Genomic DNA, 16629 nt, shown 5'->3' with positions numbered 1-16629 from the left:
AGCAGGCAGTGGTGTTTGTTTTTTATTGTTTGGTCTTTTACCCTTGAATGTGCTACAAGCAGCTCTTTCTGTTGGGAAACAAACGTCTCGGCCTTCTAAAGCAAACAGTAGACCTTCTGACAGTTGAAAAGAATACTCTGTTTAAAGATGTTCAAGTGTAGAAAACAAAGCATAGCAACATATTTATTTATTTAATTTTTCAAGGATGTTGAAGATCTGGTTTGGATCAGTCAGCGTGTCTTTAAAAACAAACAGAAAAACAGCGAAGCCAACGTAACTCCTACGTCTAGTTTACAACAAGAACAAAACCCTCCCTGCGCTGTGTAACATTCAGGTATCGTGAAGGCAAAAGTGGGTTTCAGACCAGGTGACTGAAATGCCTCCATTCCGTACTTAATTTTTAAAGGCAGGTTGTATATCATGTTTAACTTGTGAATATTGCTGTAAAGCTTTTCCTGTGAGAAATAATGTGTATGGCTCTTTGGGAGTGCTTGTAACACAAGTGCTGATGTCTTAAGAAGGAAGGAAGTAGTTGCTTGGAGAGCTGTAATTGGTGGTGTTTGCAGACAGGTGGAAATTCAGAAGGAGCTGAATTGCACACTGGTCATTTCTTTACTAGGAGAACCTTCCTAGTTAGGAGAGCTCCTGGCCTTGGTCGCACTGCAGCACACAGAACTGAGGTCAGCCTGCTGCCCTGGGAGCAACTGCCTCTGACTGCTTTTGGTGGAGGATTGTTCTGTGTGTGGATTTGTCACCTGCCAAGTTCTGCGCTTGTTTGATGGCCGTTATGTTATTGTGGATCTTTATTGCTTTCTTCTCAGACTCCCATTGGCTCCAGAGGAAATTCGAGTGCTTAAGGAATCCAACCCATCTTCATGTTTCTTTTGATTTGAACGTTCATGTTGTTAGTGAAAAAGATTTTCTGACTTTATAACGTTCACTGTTAACAGAGCTAAGAAAAGCAAGTTATTCCCCTACAGCACTTCATCCATAACAGTGTTTGCTGAGCCAGGTAATGGGATTCACAGCAGCCACCCTCAGCCTGGTGGGGTGTTTGTGTTCTGTATTTCCTTTGTTAATCTGCAGGGGAGCAGGCTGCTTCAGTGAGGTTCCTGAGTTGGCTTAGGTAGGCTCCTGCTCCAGATTTTCTTCTGCAAACCTATCCTATCCTGCAATCCTCAAGCAAGGAGCTTAGAGGGATTAGTTTCTCCAGGCTGAAGTTGGTCTTTGAATCTCCTCCCCTAGCCTGCAACCTTTCCAAGCGCTGCAGTCAGCGTGCTTTGGCTGTGTGCTGGTGCTGGCTTTTTGCTAATGGCTCTTGGAGGTAGCCCTGAACAAAAGGAATTAATTTGAAGCGTTGCTGGCATCTGGCTAAATCGAGCCTTTGAATTAATTCTCAAGAACCCTGTCTCTGGGAAACTGCTGACATAAACCTGCAGGAACGTGGTGACTTTCTCAGCCTGAGAAAACAGGCAAGGAAGACACACGGGATTGTGGAGCTTCTGCTTCTGGCTGCTGTCCTTCTCATTCTCAAACTTATGGATGGGAAGGGAAAAAAAACCAAAAGTTTGTGCACTTGTGAAGTTACAAAATACACTACAGTCCCTCAAAGCAGCCGTGGTGCCCAGCAGCTGATCTGTCAGTGCACCTCTGAGCCTTCCTGCAGCCTGGGGGTGTTTGGGGGCGCAGCAGCGCCAGCGCTGCTGGGCTCAGCTGGTGGGAATATAAAGCACTTCTCGTGGTCCATGCTGCAGTGAATGTCTGAAACACTAATCTTGCTTGAAATATTTTTTACGAAAATATTTACGGAAAGGATTTTATTTTTCTGAGCGTTTTGTGTGATAAATGTCTCTTTTTAAGCTCTTACTGGGGGTGTTTCACCTCCTCAGCGATTCCAAACGCAGCCGTTGCTGCGGTGTCTGTAAGGCTTTGATGTGTTTACTTTATTTTTATTTATTAGTCTTGGTAGTGTTGAAATGATTTTTCTCTTGGGAAGTCAGAGCATTCCAATGATTACAGATGTGCTGTAGTGTGAGTGCACCTCACTCTGTGTCCGTGCTGAGGTGTGCTGATGCCAGAAGCCTTCGCAGCTGTTGGAGATGGCAGTGAGCAGAACACAGCTGGTGAGCATCAACTGCCACGTGCAACCTGTTGCTGTGATGTTCTGCTATGCTGCATAGCACGGAATGTGAAGGTTTGCAAAAGGCTTTAAAAACTTCTGAAATGCTGTGAATTGGGGCCTGCTGCTACTCCTGTGCCATCCCACTTGATTCCGGGTTAACTTTTTTTCTCAAACTTGTTACAGGTGCTCCTTTTTTTCCACCAAAAAAAAAAAGTAATAATGATAGCCAGCAGCTGGGCTTGGACTCAAAAGGGAAAGCAGGAAATTGGTTTGTAAGCTTGTGCAGCTCACGAACAAAAATCAGAACTGGATGTCACACTACTGAAGAGAAGGTGAATCTGAAATCTTAGAGGGTGATATGAGGAAGGATTCAGAATAGCTTGATAGTTGTGCTGAGTTTGTTCTGTATGCCAAATGCAGAGCTTTAAAACACACCTTTTCAACCACATCTTGGTCAATGGAGGAGAAAGAGAGTGCAATTGCTTTGTACGAGGGGGGGGAAAAAGATGTGACAGATCTGTGTTGTGATTAAGTGGCATCAGCTGCCGGATCCCATCTGTGTGGTTTCAGGAGTGAGGGGAGCAGTGCTGGGCAGCAAAGGCCTGGAGGAAATCCCCAGAGCTGCTCCATTGAGCTGTGCAACCTCCTGTCCCTTAGCTGGGACGTGCAATCCTGCTTCTCCCTTACTTTTGTCTGATTTTTTTGGAGGGAGTTGCTGTGCTTCAGGTGCACAGCCGACCCCGGATCTCTCTGTAGTGTGCAGCATCTGAGCTGCTCTGCTAAGTTAGCAGGACTTTGGTGTTTACTGTGCTCTGCAGTACGCACGCGTGGACGTTCTGCAGATCACAACCCAATGGTGCAATGGTCAATTACTGCAGTTTCCTGCACACGTGACACAAGCATTAATTATTGTAGCTTTCAGAATTCATCAGACTTGTCCTGTCAATGGACTGTAAGGATCAAAGGCATTATTTGCAGCTCAGGAAGGATGGCATGATGATGATTTGTATGGGCAAATTCCCTTCTCTGGTCACCACCACGGTCTGAGAGAGTTACAATGAGGCTGGAATGTAGGATTTTGGCCTTTCTTCTAAAACCTTGTTATCTTTGTTTCAGGATAGAACGAGAGACACAATTACTAGATGTAATTAACAATGAGCATAGAATCTGTATATATGGAGACTTTACAGAACTATGGGGTGGGTGGGGAGGAGGGCGGGAGGGGACGTCCAGCGCTGGTACGAAGTGGTCACTTTAACATGAAACCTCTGCCTCATTGAATTCAGGGTTTAATGTACTTGAAGCTCTGCATTCCTTATACAGCTTATTATTTTTTTTTTAATTATTGTTATTATTTTATTTATACATCCCTTGTTTTGTATACGGCATCGAAGATGTGTTCACCTCCCTGCTGTCAGCTCTGCTCCTGTGGCACTGGACTCTGCGGTGCCGCCTGAGCGGCGATGGCCATTTTGTGTTTGGTCTCAGCTTTTCCCCCCTTTCCCCCCCCGCCTTACCTTCGTGTAGCAAAATGGTTTGCACTTCTGATACACTCCTATCCTTTGGATGTATTCACAACCTTGTTCTAAGGAGGAAAAGAGAAGCTGTTTCCTGTCGTGTCGCGTTGCTGAGCGGCGGATTCGGGTCCTTGTGCTCCAGCGAGGGGCTCTCACTGCTGGAGGAGGGGGGAACTGAGTGGAGATCTGAGCTTTGCACAGGAGATTAATGGGAATGGATGGGAATTAATCTCCTTTGCACAGGTAATTAATGTGAAAACAAAAGGGCGCACAGCGTGCGTGACTCCGTGCCGGCTGTGAGCTCTTGGTCCCTTCTCCAGGGTGAGGATGGGAGCCCTGCATCGCTGCTCTGTGTCCATTTGGTGCCACTTCTCCTTTCTCACAAAGTGAAGGCAATGGCAACGACTGCCTGCGGGGATCCTGGGCCTCACCGCCGACCTTCACAGCGTCGCCATTTCTGTCCGCTTTGTTCCTCCGTACCAAACTTTGTAGGTTCTGTGAGATGTTCTTTTAACAAAATCACTTTCAGTCTTTACCTGCAATGCATCAGCAGTCACTGAAGTCACTCTAGAGCTGGGAAGCCGACCCGGAGCTCCGGGTGCTGTTCTGGGGTGTTACTGTACCATGGTTGGTGTTTTGCCACATAGGCTTTGAGAAATACCATTTTTGGGGGTTGTGTCGTTCGGCCTACGTTCTCTTGCATAGTGTGAAGCCTGTAAAGCTCGGTTACCCTGTACATAGGTAGCTTATTGTCAGCCGGTTCTAGCGTACTTAGCCTTGCCTGTAATATTTTAGCTTCTTACTGAATGTGTGTGATGGTAGAACATATAATTTTTGTACATTATATTTACTGAGATGTTGCCTTTTTTATTTTACAAATACTTTGGAATTCAGATGTGTTTTTGCTTCCGTGAGGATTCATTTGGAAAGGTTTTTAAATGACATTCCACCGATTTGAACTTTTTGCTTGAGGTTGACTTCAATAAATCGTTCTGAATGTTCCAACACCGGCCGCCTCCCCCCTTTCTTCCGGGGCCGGGATTCGAACTCGCGGCGCCGCACTCTGACCCGGGGCGGGGCCACGCGGTGGGCGCCATGCGGCGGGCGGGCGCGGCTGGGCTGGCGGCGGAGGCGGCGGTGCGGGCGATGCTGGCGGCGGTTTGCGGGTGAGTGCCGGGCTGCGGGGTTCCGCTCCGCTCCCTGCCCCGCAGATGCCCGCAGCCCTCATTTCCCTCCGCAGGGTGATGGAGCTGCTGCCGCCCTTCCAACGCGTGGTGCAGCCCGAGGAGATGTGGCTCTATCGCAACCCCTACGTGGAAGCGGATCGCGTTCCCACGGCGCCGATGTTCGTAAGTGCCGCGGTTCCTGCGCTCGGTTTGCCTTCGTTTGTCAGCTGTTGCTTGAAAGCAAAGCTACGGGCACAAAGCCGTGCAGATGCCTGCAGTTCTCGTCTGAAGTCACTGCGAGCGCAGTGCTCTTGCAGCAGCACAGCCATTTTTTGTAGTCCTTTTAGCCCTTACCATCCGGAATCGCCCTTTGGGTTTGAACTGAGCTTACAAATACCCCTGAGAACTTCTCACCGTCGTGTTTTGGTTGCTCTGCTAACGCTGGGCCGTTTTTTCCCTTCGCTGCAGTTCATCGCGTTCCTGTCTCCGGTGCTGCTCATCATCCTTGCCCGCCTGTTCCTGGGAGCTGACCACGAGGACACACGGGAGGCGTGCCTGGGTGAGCAGCTCCTGGCCCCGCAGGGCTGCCTGGAGGGGTTGGGGGAGCACGAGGGGGGGGGGGTCTCGCAGGTGAGTCCTTGCCAGGACACAGACATTATGCTGGGGTGTTAAAGCTGAGCGATTTGGCTCCAACTTGTCCACGTGGACCTCAGTGCTGCACGGGATGTGCCTGGTGAGCAGTGAGGCATAGAACGTTGCAAGCTGAGCACCAGCAGCTCAGGCAGCCTTTGTGGGGCTGATAGGAGCTCTCTGCTCTCTCCCAGCTGCCAGCCTTGCTCTTGTCCTCAACGGGGTCTTCACCAACAGCCTGAAGCTCGTGGTGGGCAGGTGAGGAGCTCCGGGCTGTGTGGGATGGGATGTGCAGTGTTGGAGGTAGGAGAGGAGGAGGAAGGGCTGGATGCTGGAATTTGGATGTGCTCAGCCTGAAACAAAAGGTTTTTTTGTAGTTGTAAAGATGTAGTATTAGAGCAGTGCCGTTCTCCAGGCATCATTTAGATGAGCACATGGAGGCCTGCACCGGGGTCGGGGTGACTGCATGCTGTGGTTGGGGTGACAAAATGTCATCCTGGAAGACTGTGCAGTGGTGTGTCCCGGGCTGGTGAGGGGACATTGAGGCTCCAAGCATCCCACAGAGTGTGGAGCAACCTGCTCTGCTCTGCTCCTCTGCCCCAGGCCACGGCCAGACTTCTTCTATCGCTGCTTCCCAGACGGACGAGTGAACACAGAGCTGACCTGCACAGGTGACCCCGGCCTGGTGGCTGAGGGTCGTAAAAGCTTTCCCAGTGGGCATTCCTCATGTAAGTTCTGGGTGCCTGGACAGCAATTTGTGGAGAGCAGGAGCCTGGGGAGAGGGCAGCGTGGCTTTGCTGTCACACACACCATTCTGTGACCTTCCTTCCAGTCGCCTTTGCTGGCCTCTCCTTCTGTGCCTTCTACCTGGCTGGGAAGCTGCACTGCTTTGCTCCTGGCCGGCGAGGCTCAGCGCTGCAGCTCTGTGCTTTCCTCCTCCCCCTGTTCATCGCCATGCTCATCGCCGTGTCCCGTACCTGTGACTACAAGCACCACTGGCAAGGTGGGTCAGCTGTGGTGCCCAGGGCTGGAGCAGCCTGCTGCTCTGGGGCTGCAAAGGTGGAGGAAGGTAACTTATCCTGGCCTTGCCTGCAGATGTGCTGGTTGGCTCGGCAATGGGATTTGTGCTGGCGTACCTCTGCTATAGGCAGTACTACCCTCCTCTTATGGACTCCATGTGCCACAAACCATTTCTGTCTATATCTAAACAACTGCCAGCTCACCAAGAAAAGCCTGCAGCTTCCAGCTTTCACCTGGACGTTTAAGTGATGTCACTGTATTCTGCTGGCACTTCTGCACTGTGAGTATCAGGGCAGGGGAAGGCTGGTTGTGGCCCACAGGATGTGTCTGAGGTGGTAAGCTGTCCTGCTCAGTAGGTGTGTGGCTTCATTTCAATTAATTCTGTAGGTGTCCCTTCCTTTGGGAAGCGAGCTGAGCTTCAGCACGTTGAGACTACAGGACAGCCCAGCTTCAGAAGGTCCTACACTGAAAACTGGAGACATGTGATGTGCTGCGCCGTGGCTGTGGGTGTTCCTGGGTCCACAGCAAAGCACAGTCAGGTCCCCTTCAGTGCAGCTGAGCTGCCCCATGCCTTCCCATGGGATGCGTGTGTTGAAGTGAAGGGCAGGACCTGTTGTGGTGCCGGGGTCAAATGCATCTCATCAGTCAGAGATGAACTAATTTGGAGTAATGAATGCAAGGCTGCAGCCTTTAACGTGGATCGAGTGGGTGAGACAGAAGATGCAACTAGCGTGATTGTTATTTGTGTTATTGTGCTGGCTCTTTTTTCTTCTTAATTAGGCAAATAAAGGAGTTTAACTTTTAATGAGCTGTGGTACCAAAAGCTTCCTTCAGTGGCTGGGCCTGGGTTCCATGTAAGTCGATGCACCTTGGTTTGTCTGCATGGGTTCCTAGGCAGGTGCTTATTTGCTTTCTTTCCCCTTGCAGCTTTAACACAGTTGTAAGGAGGAATCTAAGCACAGCTTTCTGGCAGGACTGCTGTAGGTTAATGGTTTCTCAGGAGTCTCCACCATCCCTGGGAGCGTTCTGTGTCACACGTGTGTGTGCAAACTGCAAGGTGAGACCAGCAGAGTGAGAGATGTGTGCCTCTCAAGCTCAGGGAACAACAGTAACTGGTGTGTCATCAGTTTGGGCCCCATCAGCCCCACGTGACCCTGCAGCCTCAGAAGAACTCACAGGCATTGCTTTTCTTTCCCTTCAAATTATGCAAACGTAAATTCTTCGACCCACTCCTCTCCTCTCCCCCGAATGCATCACAGTCATCTGTTTATTTGTTTTGGCTTTTACTGGAAAAGACATTAAATAACATTTAAAACGTATTTAATCTTTTTTTTTTTTTTTAACAAAGTGCATAACTTAAAAAGCTGGTCACGAGTGTCCCATGTTAAGACTGTTCCTTTTCTTACTCCCATAGGAGGCGTTTAGCAATCGGTAACTCAGACTCTGGAGGAGCAGAATGTCTGCTTCTGCAGTCAAGTGAATGAACAGCTGCAGTTCCTTTGGGCTGGGAGGAGGTTGGAGGCTGCAAACAACACCTTTTGAATAGTGCAAATAACGAAATACAACAGAGGACAAACAAATGGATGCTATGGAAACAAGGCTTGTTACCCCATGCAGGGCAGAAGTCAGCAGGAGGGAGGTGGCTCTTTCCAAAGGCTGCAGTGACCTTAATGCCACTGAAACGTTTGCCCCCTGCCCGCTCTGAGACTCCAGCTGCAGCCTGGCAGTGGTTTGGGTCACAGGGAACTGATCACCTGGGGCTCTCTGTTGCCCTTGGAGGAGAGCTAACACAAAACAGCAAGGTGTGGGCTGTGCTGCTTGCTGGACTGCTTGAATCTCTTCGGTGGAGTCACTGAGGCAGTGCTCAGACCCAACAGATCTGGGCTCTGCCTTCGCTGGCAGCATTTGCTGTACTTGCCAACAAAACCACTGGCTGGAGCCTGACGGGCATGAGATCCCTGTAGCCACTTTCAACTCAGTACTGCTGTGTGCTCCTGCAGAGCAGAGGAGGGCTGTCCCTACAGGGCCCAGTGCCTGGAGCAGCTGCTTTCCCCAATCCAGTTTGGATCTGGAGGTAAAGCTTTCCTGGGGTGCTGTGCACGTGGCCATGAGCAACAGTCCTTATCTGCACCTTCCAAAGGCTGCAGCACTCCAGCCCGGTGCTACAGCAGGAGAGCAGTGCCTCATCCTTCTCCCATGAGAAGTCAGCATCTCCTTTGCTCAAGGCTGCTATTGCTCTCTCCATGCTGTGTGTTTAAGGCTTTTATTTCTCAAGGTCCCAAGCTAAGAGTATCCTTGCTAAGCCCACAGCTGGGTTCAGGCCCTTGTATCGCATTTCCTCACCCAAGCAGCTGTCTGCATCAGTACTGCAAAGCCTGTGATAACCTACAAGCTGGGCAGACAAGTTCAGGGCTGACAGCACGTGTTGCCACAGGGAGTCACAGTGTAAGTGCTGTGTGTGTGTTTGCAGAAGTGGATTTTGGTTGATTGGTTTTTTTCCTACCCAAAATGGAGGAAAACCATCTTTATCTCCAGGCAGCAGCAAGTACTGGGGAAGCAGCATGCGGGGCACGGCAGCAGAGGAGAGAGGAAGGCAGAGAAGAAATCTGAACTTTCCTGGTGAGTACTCAATTGAATTGTATCTAAGAAAGCAAAGGGAGAACACTGGAGTAAATCTTGCGTCTTGACGTGCTTTTGTGCACGATAAAAGAGGAAGGAAGCCCTGTGTGCTGAAAGGCCAAAGGAAAGCCCAACCAGCTCTGTAAATAAGGAACATTATTCCCTCAAATGGCCTTTATGTCGTCTGGGGTCTCCGAGGAAGGTTGGAAGTGTAGGCATAAGGTGACTTACAAGAAGTGGCTGAACAGCACAGGGTGGTCATTGGCTTCCTGGCAAAGGCTGGTCCAGTGTAACACCTATTGTCTGGTAGATCTCCTTCAGAACCAGCAGAACGGTGTCCTCTGACTCCCTGGAGGTGGGGACACAGGCGTGAGCAGGCAATGCTTCTCCTCACCTTGGTGTTAAGACTGGCAGCGTTCTGCCTACAGCAGACACGAATCTGAAGCTTGACGACAGGCAGGAGCTTACCAGTAGCAGAGATGCCCTTGCAGTGCAAATAAATACTCATTAAAGCTCTCAATGGGCTTTTCCTGCAGCACGTAGTCGATGCGATTCCCCCCGTTCAGCTTCCCCACGTTAATGAGGGAGGGATCCTCCTTTGCTGGCGCCTGGGCCTCCTCTGGCTTTGGATCTGGAGGAAGGAACAGCAGTTTGTCTCAGCAGCAGCAGCACACAGCAAAGCGCTGCCTGGTGCTCCTCCAGCCCTGTGCTCACTGACCTGGCTGCTTCTCTGCGCTCGCCTCTGTCTCTGCCTCCCCCTCACTGCTTGTTCCTTCCACAGCTGCCAGCGGGGCGCGGGTGAAGGACTGCCAGGCCACCCGCAGGGACCCCAGCAGGTTGTTCTTCAGATCCACGCTCATACGTGTCAGCCCTTCTTTCAGCTCTGCAAAGGCAAGGGGCTGCTCTCAGGCACGAGGCCGTGGCTTTGGGCTGGGGCGAGGGGTGGCCGTGCTCCTTACCGAGGTGCATCCTCTTCCTGCCTTTGTGGTGTGGGAGCAGCATGGGCTCAAATTCCAGATCTGGGACAATCATGGGCTCAATCCTGTATGCCACCGGGTCGAACTGTGGGGAGAGCAGTGAGCGTGGGCTGAGCGCTGTGCCTCGCACCGGAGGGCTGCAGCTCTTATACCTACGGGGTGGAAGATGTTGAAGAAGCCCTTGCAGGTGGGCAGGCTGTAATCCGGGTTGATTCGCTTCACCCCTCGCACCGTGAGGAACATCCCAATGGGAGACCCAAAGGCAAAGAAGATGGCGGGCTTGTAGAGCAGCTGAGGGTAGTTGGCAGAGACCTACAGAGAGAAGGGAGGGTTAGGTTTTTGTTTCATGAGACACATTCCGTGCTGCTGTGGTCCCACTGCTCCCAGCTCAGCAGTTACCTGCCCCAGGCTGATGTCTGGGTATGGGCCATCCCTGCTGGCAGTGGTGCTGTGCTGCCTGGCAGTGCTGTGTTCTTTGGTGCCCTGCACAACACAGAGGAGCCCTGGTGAGGGCAGGTCCTGCAGGCTGCATGGGGACCCTGCACGAGTCTGAGCTGAGTGATGTGGCTGGGAAGGAGGAGACTGAGCCGTGCAAAAGCCATACCTGCGTCTCCCTCCTGGAGCTGATGTAATGGAGGAGCTTCATTCGTGGTCCTAAGGGAATTCCCATTTCTTCAAGGTTTTTCTCTCCGCACAAGAGCTAGAAAGTAAGCAGTGCAGATATCAGCACGCGCCGCTCTGCTCCTGTGCAGTCAGACCTTTGTTCTTTGTCCTTCTGCTCCTGCTGTGCTAAGAGACATTTTGTGTGCAGGTGATTCAGTACTGGGAAGATGCACCCAGGTGGGGAGGACTGGAAAGTAAAACAAAGAAACACAAAGACAGCAAAACAACGGAGCTGCTCACCAGCGCTTCCCCATCTATTTTCTCCTTCTCAAAAGCAGGGCAGTACTCAGACAGATCCAACTTCTGCAGGATTTCTTTTACTTCCTCAGCATCCCTGCTGCTTGAAGTTACCTTGGATCCCTGCAAACGAAGCCCACAGGGATTGTGCTTTTTTCTCTTGGTGCATTTCAGAACTTCTCTACCTTCCCCACCGCCATGCATGGGGCAGAGCTCATACCTCCCTGCTGTGCTCATCCTCAGGAGCAGCCTTCTGGTTCGTCAGGAGATCAAACAAAATGAGGGACCCTAAAACCCAGGACAGAGCATCATTGGCTCATTAGGGAAAAACCTGAGCATCAGGACAGTCCCTGCTCAACACGACGGGGACATCCGTGGGCCTTACCCAAGCTGTGACCTGCAATGGAAACCCCCCCTTTAAAGTCTGGGTTCCTCTGCAGGAAGAGGAGGTAGAGGCGGTTCATTTCCGAGGCCACCGTGTCCAGGATGGTCTGGCAATAAGTGGAGCTGTTGTAGAAGAAAGCATCCAGGATGGTGTCGTTGATGAAGTGACGCAGGCGGCTGATGCTCGGCAAAGTGATTCGCTCCAGATCCCTGTGGGGGGCAAAAAAAGAGGAAACTGCAGTCAGAGGTGCCCGTGAGCCCTCCCACATCTCTAAGGCAAAACTTGAGTTCAGAGGAGGCCTGCTGCCATCCTGATATTGCAATCCTTCATTGGAGGCCAAAGCAGAGCGCCCAGGAGCCCAGTAGAGGAGTGTCAGAGCCCCTTCCTCCCAATGGCAGCCAAGAGAAGGCAGCAGCCTCCCAGGGCTGTGGGCACTCACACGTCCACACCGGTGGAGTGCAGGGAGCTGTGCCAATTGACAGGCAGGAATTCCACCCGGCCGATCTGCTGCTGCTCCTGTGCCTTCCTGAAGTGTGCTTGCAGCATGCTTAGGGAAACGCTCCTGAAGTCGTTGACTGGAAAAAAAAAAGGCATGAACTCTTAGCAAAGCAGCAGGGCTGCAGGGCAAGGCTTGTGCATCAACAACGCTTAATAAGATAAAAGAAAAGATCATTACCGGGGGAAATCCCAGCAGGGTCTTTAATCTGCTGCTGCCACCCTAAGACCTTGAATCTTTAACTACAAGCTCAAGGGAAGCTCCATGTCCTTACATGTGTGTTTACTGGATTCTGCTGCCCCATCTGTGACAAGCCTCCTGCCCCACGTGCAACACTTTAAGACGGCACAAGGGGCAAGAAAAGCACTCTTAGGAACGTAAAGGGAAGAACAAATGTTGTGAAGATGCCTATTTTACAAGGGGAAGCCTGAGGGAGAACAGATCACTCCGTTTTGAGAAGGGGGAGAGATTGATTTCCATCATTTTAATTGGGCAGCCGTGGAAACAGCTGTGCTAGGTGAACGTATGGAAGAACAGACTGCATTCGAGCAGATGTAATCAGTTCCTGTGTCATAGCTTAGCAGGTTTAGACAGCTGGAAAACCCACATCCAATGTGAAAAAAAACCCCATTTTGGAGCAGCAGCAGAATGCAATGATGAAAAGCAGTTGCCCAAACCTTTCCAGACAGTGGGATTTCATGGCTTAGTGAGCATTGATTCACGCTCCCCACTGCAGTCAGCAAATCGGGCCACGCAGCCAGCCCAGCTGAGCGCCAGGATGCTTTGAATTGCGCTCTGACAGCGTTTCTCATTGTCCAAGGCTTTACCCTCAGCTCAAAGCAGCGTGTGGATGGGAGCAGCAGCCCTGCCTGGCTCCACACCTACCGCACTGCACAATACTCCTGAAGCGGATGTCACAGGCCGGGCCGATCCCATGCACCACAAAAACCAGGTGGTCGATCTGCAGAGGTTCTCCTGCGGGTAGAAAGAGGTCGGAGCTCAGCCCTAGAGGCCGAGGCTTGGAAAGGAACTGACCCAGTGACCCCACCTGCAGCTCTGACGGGCACCAGGTGGGGCAACATTCTGTTCTCTACTTCCCACACACTTTGGTTTGCGTAAGTACTTTCCCAAGTGGAAAATGAAGGGGTTAGACAGGAAGACGTGCCTGTCCTCACTGCCAGGTTAGCTCACAGAGCTGGGTCACGGCTGCAGAGCAGGGAAAGGGCGAGCAGCAGGCAGCCACCAGCCTGCAGCTGAGAGCTGTGCTCCCTTCGTGCTTTGGATAACAGTAAGGGAGGCTCCAAGTTTACCCACGCTCACCGTTGGGGATCTCAGCGGCGATGTTCTCCACTCCTCTCTTCACAGTCCTTGGTCGCCCTTGTTCTGTAGGAGTTGAGCCCCAGTCGTCGGAGGTGGCAACAGGGTGGTAGTGAACCATCAGCTGTGAGCAAGGAGGGCTGATCACTGTGCTGCACTGGGTGCTGGAGCCAAGAGCATCACCGGGCTCCCAGGAAGGCTGGCAAGAGGCACTGATGGCCAAAGGCTGTCCCTGCCCGGCCACCAGGCTCTGCTCACCTTGGGGTTGTGCAAAATGATGACTTCTCTGCTTGGGGATTCCAACTTCTTCTTCCACTCGTCCAAGGTTACAGCAATCATGTACGCTTCCTGAGGAAGAGAACATCCTCTCTGAGTCAGCTGAGGGTATTCCTATGAATATTCAACCACTTGAGACCTTTCCCACCCATTTCAAGTGCTGCTTTGTGAAAGAGGCATAGAAATCATCCAGGCCCAAACTGGTGAGGCTGCAGGATTCTCTCTGTATCGCCTGCTAAAGTTTCCAAAAAGCCACTGTTGTGAATAGAAGCAGAAAGCTTCCCCACCACAGCCATGTATTTTCATACATTAGAATACAGATGACTGTAATCACAGCAGAAAAAGCTCCCAGCCTTTACAGCAGGGACCAGCAAGCATTCTGTGGGACACTGCAGCAGGAAGAACTGTTTCTTGCATTTACAAAGCTGTGAGCACAGTGAGGGTGGCTGTGCTACGACAGCAAGAACCGAATTGTGGTACCAGGCAGGGTCAGGGGGAAACACAGAACAAAGACAGCGGGGAGAGGCTGCAGGATGGGCCAGAGCTGCATGGCTGGCAAAGAACAACCGGGCATTGAGCAGAACGCTCTGGGAATGGGGAGGAAAGGGAAGCAGAGGAGTATTTAGTTATGTTAATCAGCCGTGAAAACGCCAAAGCCTCTTGTGAGTTCGTGTCCTCAGGTGCAACAGCAGCGCAGATGGAGTTTGGGATGTCAGGGCAGCATTTGGCAGGGAGAAGCAGAGCTTGTTGGTGAGCTGTGTGCCCCTGGGGTGTTTTTTACCTCCAGTTCCTGGCTGAAGCTCTCCGAGTAGGGGACGTATTTGTTGTCCTTGTCCCCTTTGTAGAACCAGGTGCAGCGGCGCACCTCGGACACCTCCTCCTCCCAGAACACTGCCAGGCGCTGCCTCTGCTTCAGGTGCACATCGTACCTCCCGCCCGACGTCGGCACCACCACATCTCCTTTATCCTTCCCTGAAGACCACAATGAATCGTGTGAGGGCCAAGAAGTTGAGCTGTGTGCTGAACCAGAGACAGGAGACTGCAGCAGCTCTGTGGGTTCACACCATGAAAGAGCAGCAGCAGCAGCAGCAATCACCAGTGCTGCCCTTACAGCCTGCGGGGAAATGCCCAAACATCCCCGGGGCAGCAGGTGAGAGGAAAGCACTCAGCTGTAAGCAGCCACCTCCCTTCCAGCTTTGGGCACAGCCTTTCAGGGGCTCTCCCTGCCTGGGCTGAAGTGGCAACGTGTGAAATTGTGGCCCTGGGACCCTGGAGGGCTGCAGATCTCTGTGTTCAAAGCGTTCCCCTCCAGAACCCAGAGCTCTGCTCAGATCCCAGCACAGCCCCCACTGCCCGTGCTGTGAAGCAGCAGTGTCTCCTCGGACAGATCTCCCCGCTGCCATTTCTGCCCTCCTGCTCATGTTTTTGTCCCCCCTTTCAAAGGTGCTTCGCAACACAACGGTGTATAATTAACAGCATGTGCCAAATTAACGAGGCCGGACCTTACATTCCCTTCTCCATCCTCACTGTCCATTCACTTACAGCTCCAGCACTGGATGCGCTGCCACCAAACACAAGTCTCAATTACAAATTCCAAAGGGGGAATGTGGCAACCCAGGCAGGAGCTGTGGGCTTTCCCCGTGCATCACCACCCTGCTTCCCTCGGGCACGCACCTGATGCTTCCCATCGACCTCACCAGGCCGGTTCCCCATCACGCATGCAGGGGATGAGGTGTTTACAGCAGAAAGCTATCGAAGCACAGCCCTGACAGCTGAAGGCAATGGCTGCAGCACCGTCACCGTGTCGGATCGCATAGGCTGCACTCAGGCTGCGATGGAGGCAGCCGGGGCTGCGGACGGCTCCCTTACCTGCACCGTGAGCCTCTTCCAGCCGCTCCGAGTCCTGAACGCTGAACGGCAGCCACCGTTCCCTCCCGCCGGTCACCTTGCAGTAAAACCAATGCGGAGCGACCGCTTCGTACCCATTCCCCGCGTCCCACTCCGCAGCTTCGGCAGCGATCCGCGAGGACACCGTCGGATTTTGCTCCTGAGCAGACATGACGCCCCTGGACAAAAGGAAAGGACGGACAGATGGACGGAGCGCGGATCTCTACGCCCACCCTCACGCACTCCGCAACGGGAGGCCGCACTCCGCTTCCCCACCGCGTTTCCCTCCGCTCCCGCGGACGGACGCACCGACGTTGGCCGTTCACGCACGTCGGGTGCCTCCGCCGCTCCCGCACCGCGCGGCTCCCCGGCCCGAGCGGCGGCACGGCGCTGCTTCCCGGCCCCGCTCCCAGCCCGGCTCCTCGCTCCGCTCCGTTCTCCGCCCGCTCGGGGCGGCGCTTCCCCTCCCCGCCCCCGGCGCTGCCTCCGTTCCGCGTTGCGCCTGCTCGTGGGGCCGGGCGGGGATCGGGGCGGTGCACCCCGCACACGCGTGGATACGGCGGCCGTTTCACCCCGCGGGGGCCGCGATAACGCCTCGCCCGATTGCGAGACCGGCGTTAATTAAAGGCCGGCGTTAATTAATTACAGCCCTGAGCCGGATGCGCGACCGCGGTTCGGGGCTGCGGTCACTGCGGGGTTCTCCCGCGGCCGGGGACGCCGCCGTGCCCGTCGTGCTTTTTGAGCAGCTTACCATCACTCCCTTCCCCACCCTCAGCCAACCCTTCCCGCAGCGGAGGCTCAGCGCCGGAAGAGGAAGCATTGCAAAGGAATTCGTTACCTGGATGAGTTTGACACTAAAACGCCCCAAAAGAGCCCCCCGTACCCCCAGTACCGTGTACAAATGGCACAGCTTTTCCTACCATCAGGTATCAGATGCCCTTCCTACCACATCGCTGCAATAGGAAACCTTTGCCCCGACCCATGGAGCGCTGCCGACGCGGCAGTTTGTGCGCAGCTCTTCTGCTCTGCCTGCCCGCATTGCGGTGTCACCGCTCCAAGGTAACCGGCGCTGCTCCACGTGTCTCCCTGCACGGCTAGAACCCACCGACCTCTTTATCTGACAGCGAGCCTTGGAGCAAAGAGGGTGCAAGGAGATGATGTGAGTTTGTTCCCGGTGTGATCCCGGCTGCTGGAAATGAAACAAATGTCAGAAAATAGTTTCAACCAGCTCCTCAGATTCTAAAGCGACCAAATCTTCTGCCTTCACAGCCCTGGAAGCAGGGACTGCCCGTGGAAGCAGCAGCACTGTCAGCCCCT

General features: G+C 52.9%; 2 protein-coding genes across 11 annotated transcripts; one reads left to right on the top strand and one right to left on the bottom strand.

The window, feature by feature from the left end:
• Window positions 1–252: 252 nt before the first annotated feature.
• PLPP5 (phospholipid phosphatase 5) lies at window positions 253–7260 on the top strand. Of its 2 annotated transcripts, none has more exons than XM_042886335.1 (8): window positions 253–334; window positions 4880–4988; window positions 5274–5364; window positions 5630–5693; window positions 6039–6163; window positions 6268–6438; window positions 6531–6735; window positions 6843–7260. In XM_042886335.1, the coding sequence occupies exons 2-7, from the start codon at window positions 4884–4886 to the stop codon at window positions 6698–6700; spliced, it is 726 nt and encodes a 241-aa protein (XP_042742269.1). In that variant the 5' UTR covers window positions 253–334; window positions 4880–4883; the 3' UTR covers window positions 6701–6735; window positions 6843–7260. The 2 variants fall into 2 exon arrangements, with proteins under 2 accessions (XP_042742269.1, XP_042742268.1); XM_042886334.1 differs by lacking the exon at window positions 253–334 and adding an exon at window positions 4735–4805.
• A 448-nt stretch (window positions 7261–7708) lies between these two features.
• DDHD2 (DDHD domain containing 2) lies at window positions 7709–15676 on the bottom strand. 9 transcript variants are annotated; one of them, XR_006181521.1, is made up of 17 exons: window positions 15622–15676; window positions 15295–15491; window positions 14207–14445; window positions 13408–13497; window positions 13153–13273; window positions 12718–12807; window positions 11776–11911; window positions 11337–11545; window positions 11172–11239; window positions 10955–11074; window positions 10656–10751; window positions 10451–10577; window positions 10034–10363; window positions 9793–9957; window positions 9543–9705; window positions 8959–9423; window positions 7709–8449 (listed from the first exon to the last, which is right to left on the bottom strand). XR_006181521.1 is itself a non-coding variant. In XM_042886322.1 (17 exons), exons 2-16 carry the CDS (start codon window positions 15482–15484, stop codon window positions 9333–9335), a joined length of 2235 nt encoding a protein of 744 aa, XP_042742256.1. In that variant the 5' UTR covers window positions 15485–15491; window positions 15622–15676; the 3' UTR covers window positions 7710–9097; window positions 9306–9332. The 9 variants fall into 9 exon arrangements, 6 of the variants coding, with proteins under 6 accessions (XP_042742255.1, XP_042742256.1, XP_042742259.1 ...); XM_042886322.1 differs by having other exon boundaries at window positions 7710–9097; window positions 9306–9423; XM_042886325.1 differs by having other exon boundaries at window positions 7710–9423; window positions 10034–10136; window positions 10208–10363; window positions 10451–10534.
• Window positions 15677–16629: the final 953 nt, after the last annotated feature.

This window comes from Lagopus leucura, unplaced genomic scaffold (assembly GCF_019238085.1).
Source record: "Lagopus leucura isolate 7727_CA_CO unplaced genomic scaffold, USGS_WTPT01 Super-Scaffold_100056, whole genome shotgun sequence".
NCBI classification, from domain to species: Eukaryota; Metazoa; Chordata; class Aves; order Galliformes; family Phasianidae; genus Lagopus; species Lagopus leucura.
This window is presented reverse-complemented; position numbering and strand designations above follow the sequence as displayed.

Coding starts and splice junctions, on each gene's coding strand:
- DDHD2 (XM_042886321.1), bottom strand. CDS start 15,484: ATGTCTGCTCAGGAGCAAAATCCGACGGTGTCCTCGCGGATCGCTGCC. Junction 10,752..10,954: donor AAATAGATGGGGAAGCGCTG/GTGAGCAGCTCC, acceptor CTTACTTTCTAG/CTCTTGTGCGGAGAGAAAAA. Junction 10,578..10,655: donor GCTCCAGGAGGGAGACGCAG/GTATGGCTTTTG, acceptor GTCCCCATGCAG/CCTGCAGGACCTGCCCTCAC.
- PLPP5 (XM_042886334.1), top strand. CDS start 4,735: ATGCGGCGGGCGGGCGCGGCTGGGCTGGCGGCGGAGGCGGCGGTGCGG. Junction 4,806..4,879: donor ATGCTGGCGGCGGTTTGCGG/GTGAGTGCCGGG, acceptor TTCCCTCCGCAG/GGTGATGGAGCTGCTGCCGC. Junction 6,164..6,267: donor TCCCAGTGGGCATTCCTCAT/GTAAGTTCTGGG, acceptor CCTTCCTTCCAG/TCGCCTTTGCTGGCCTCTCC.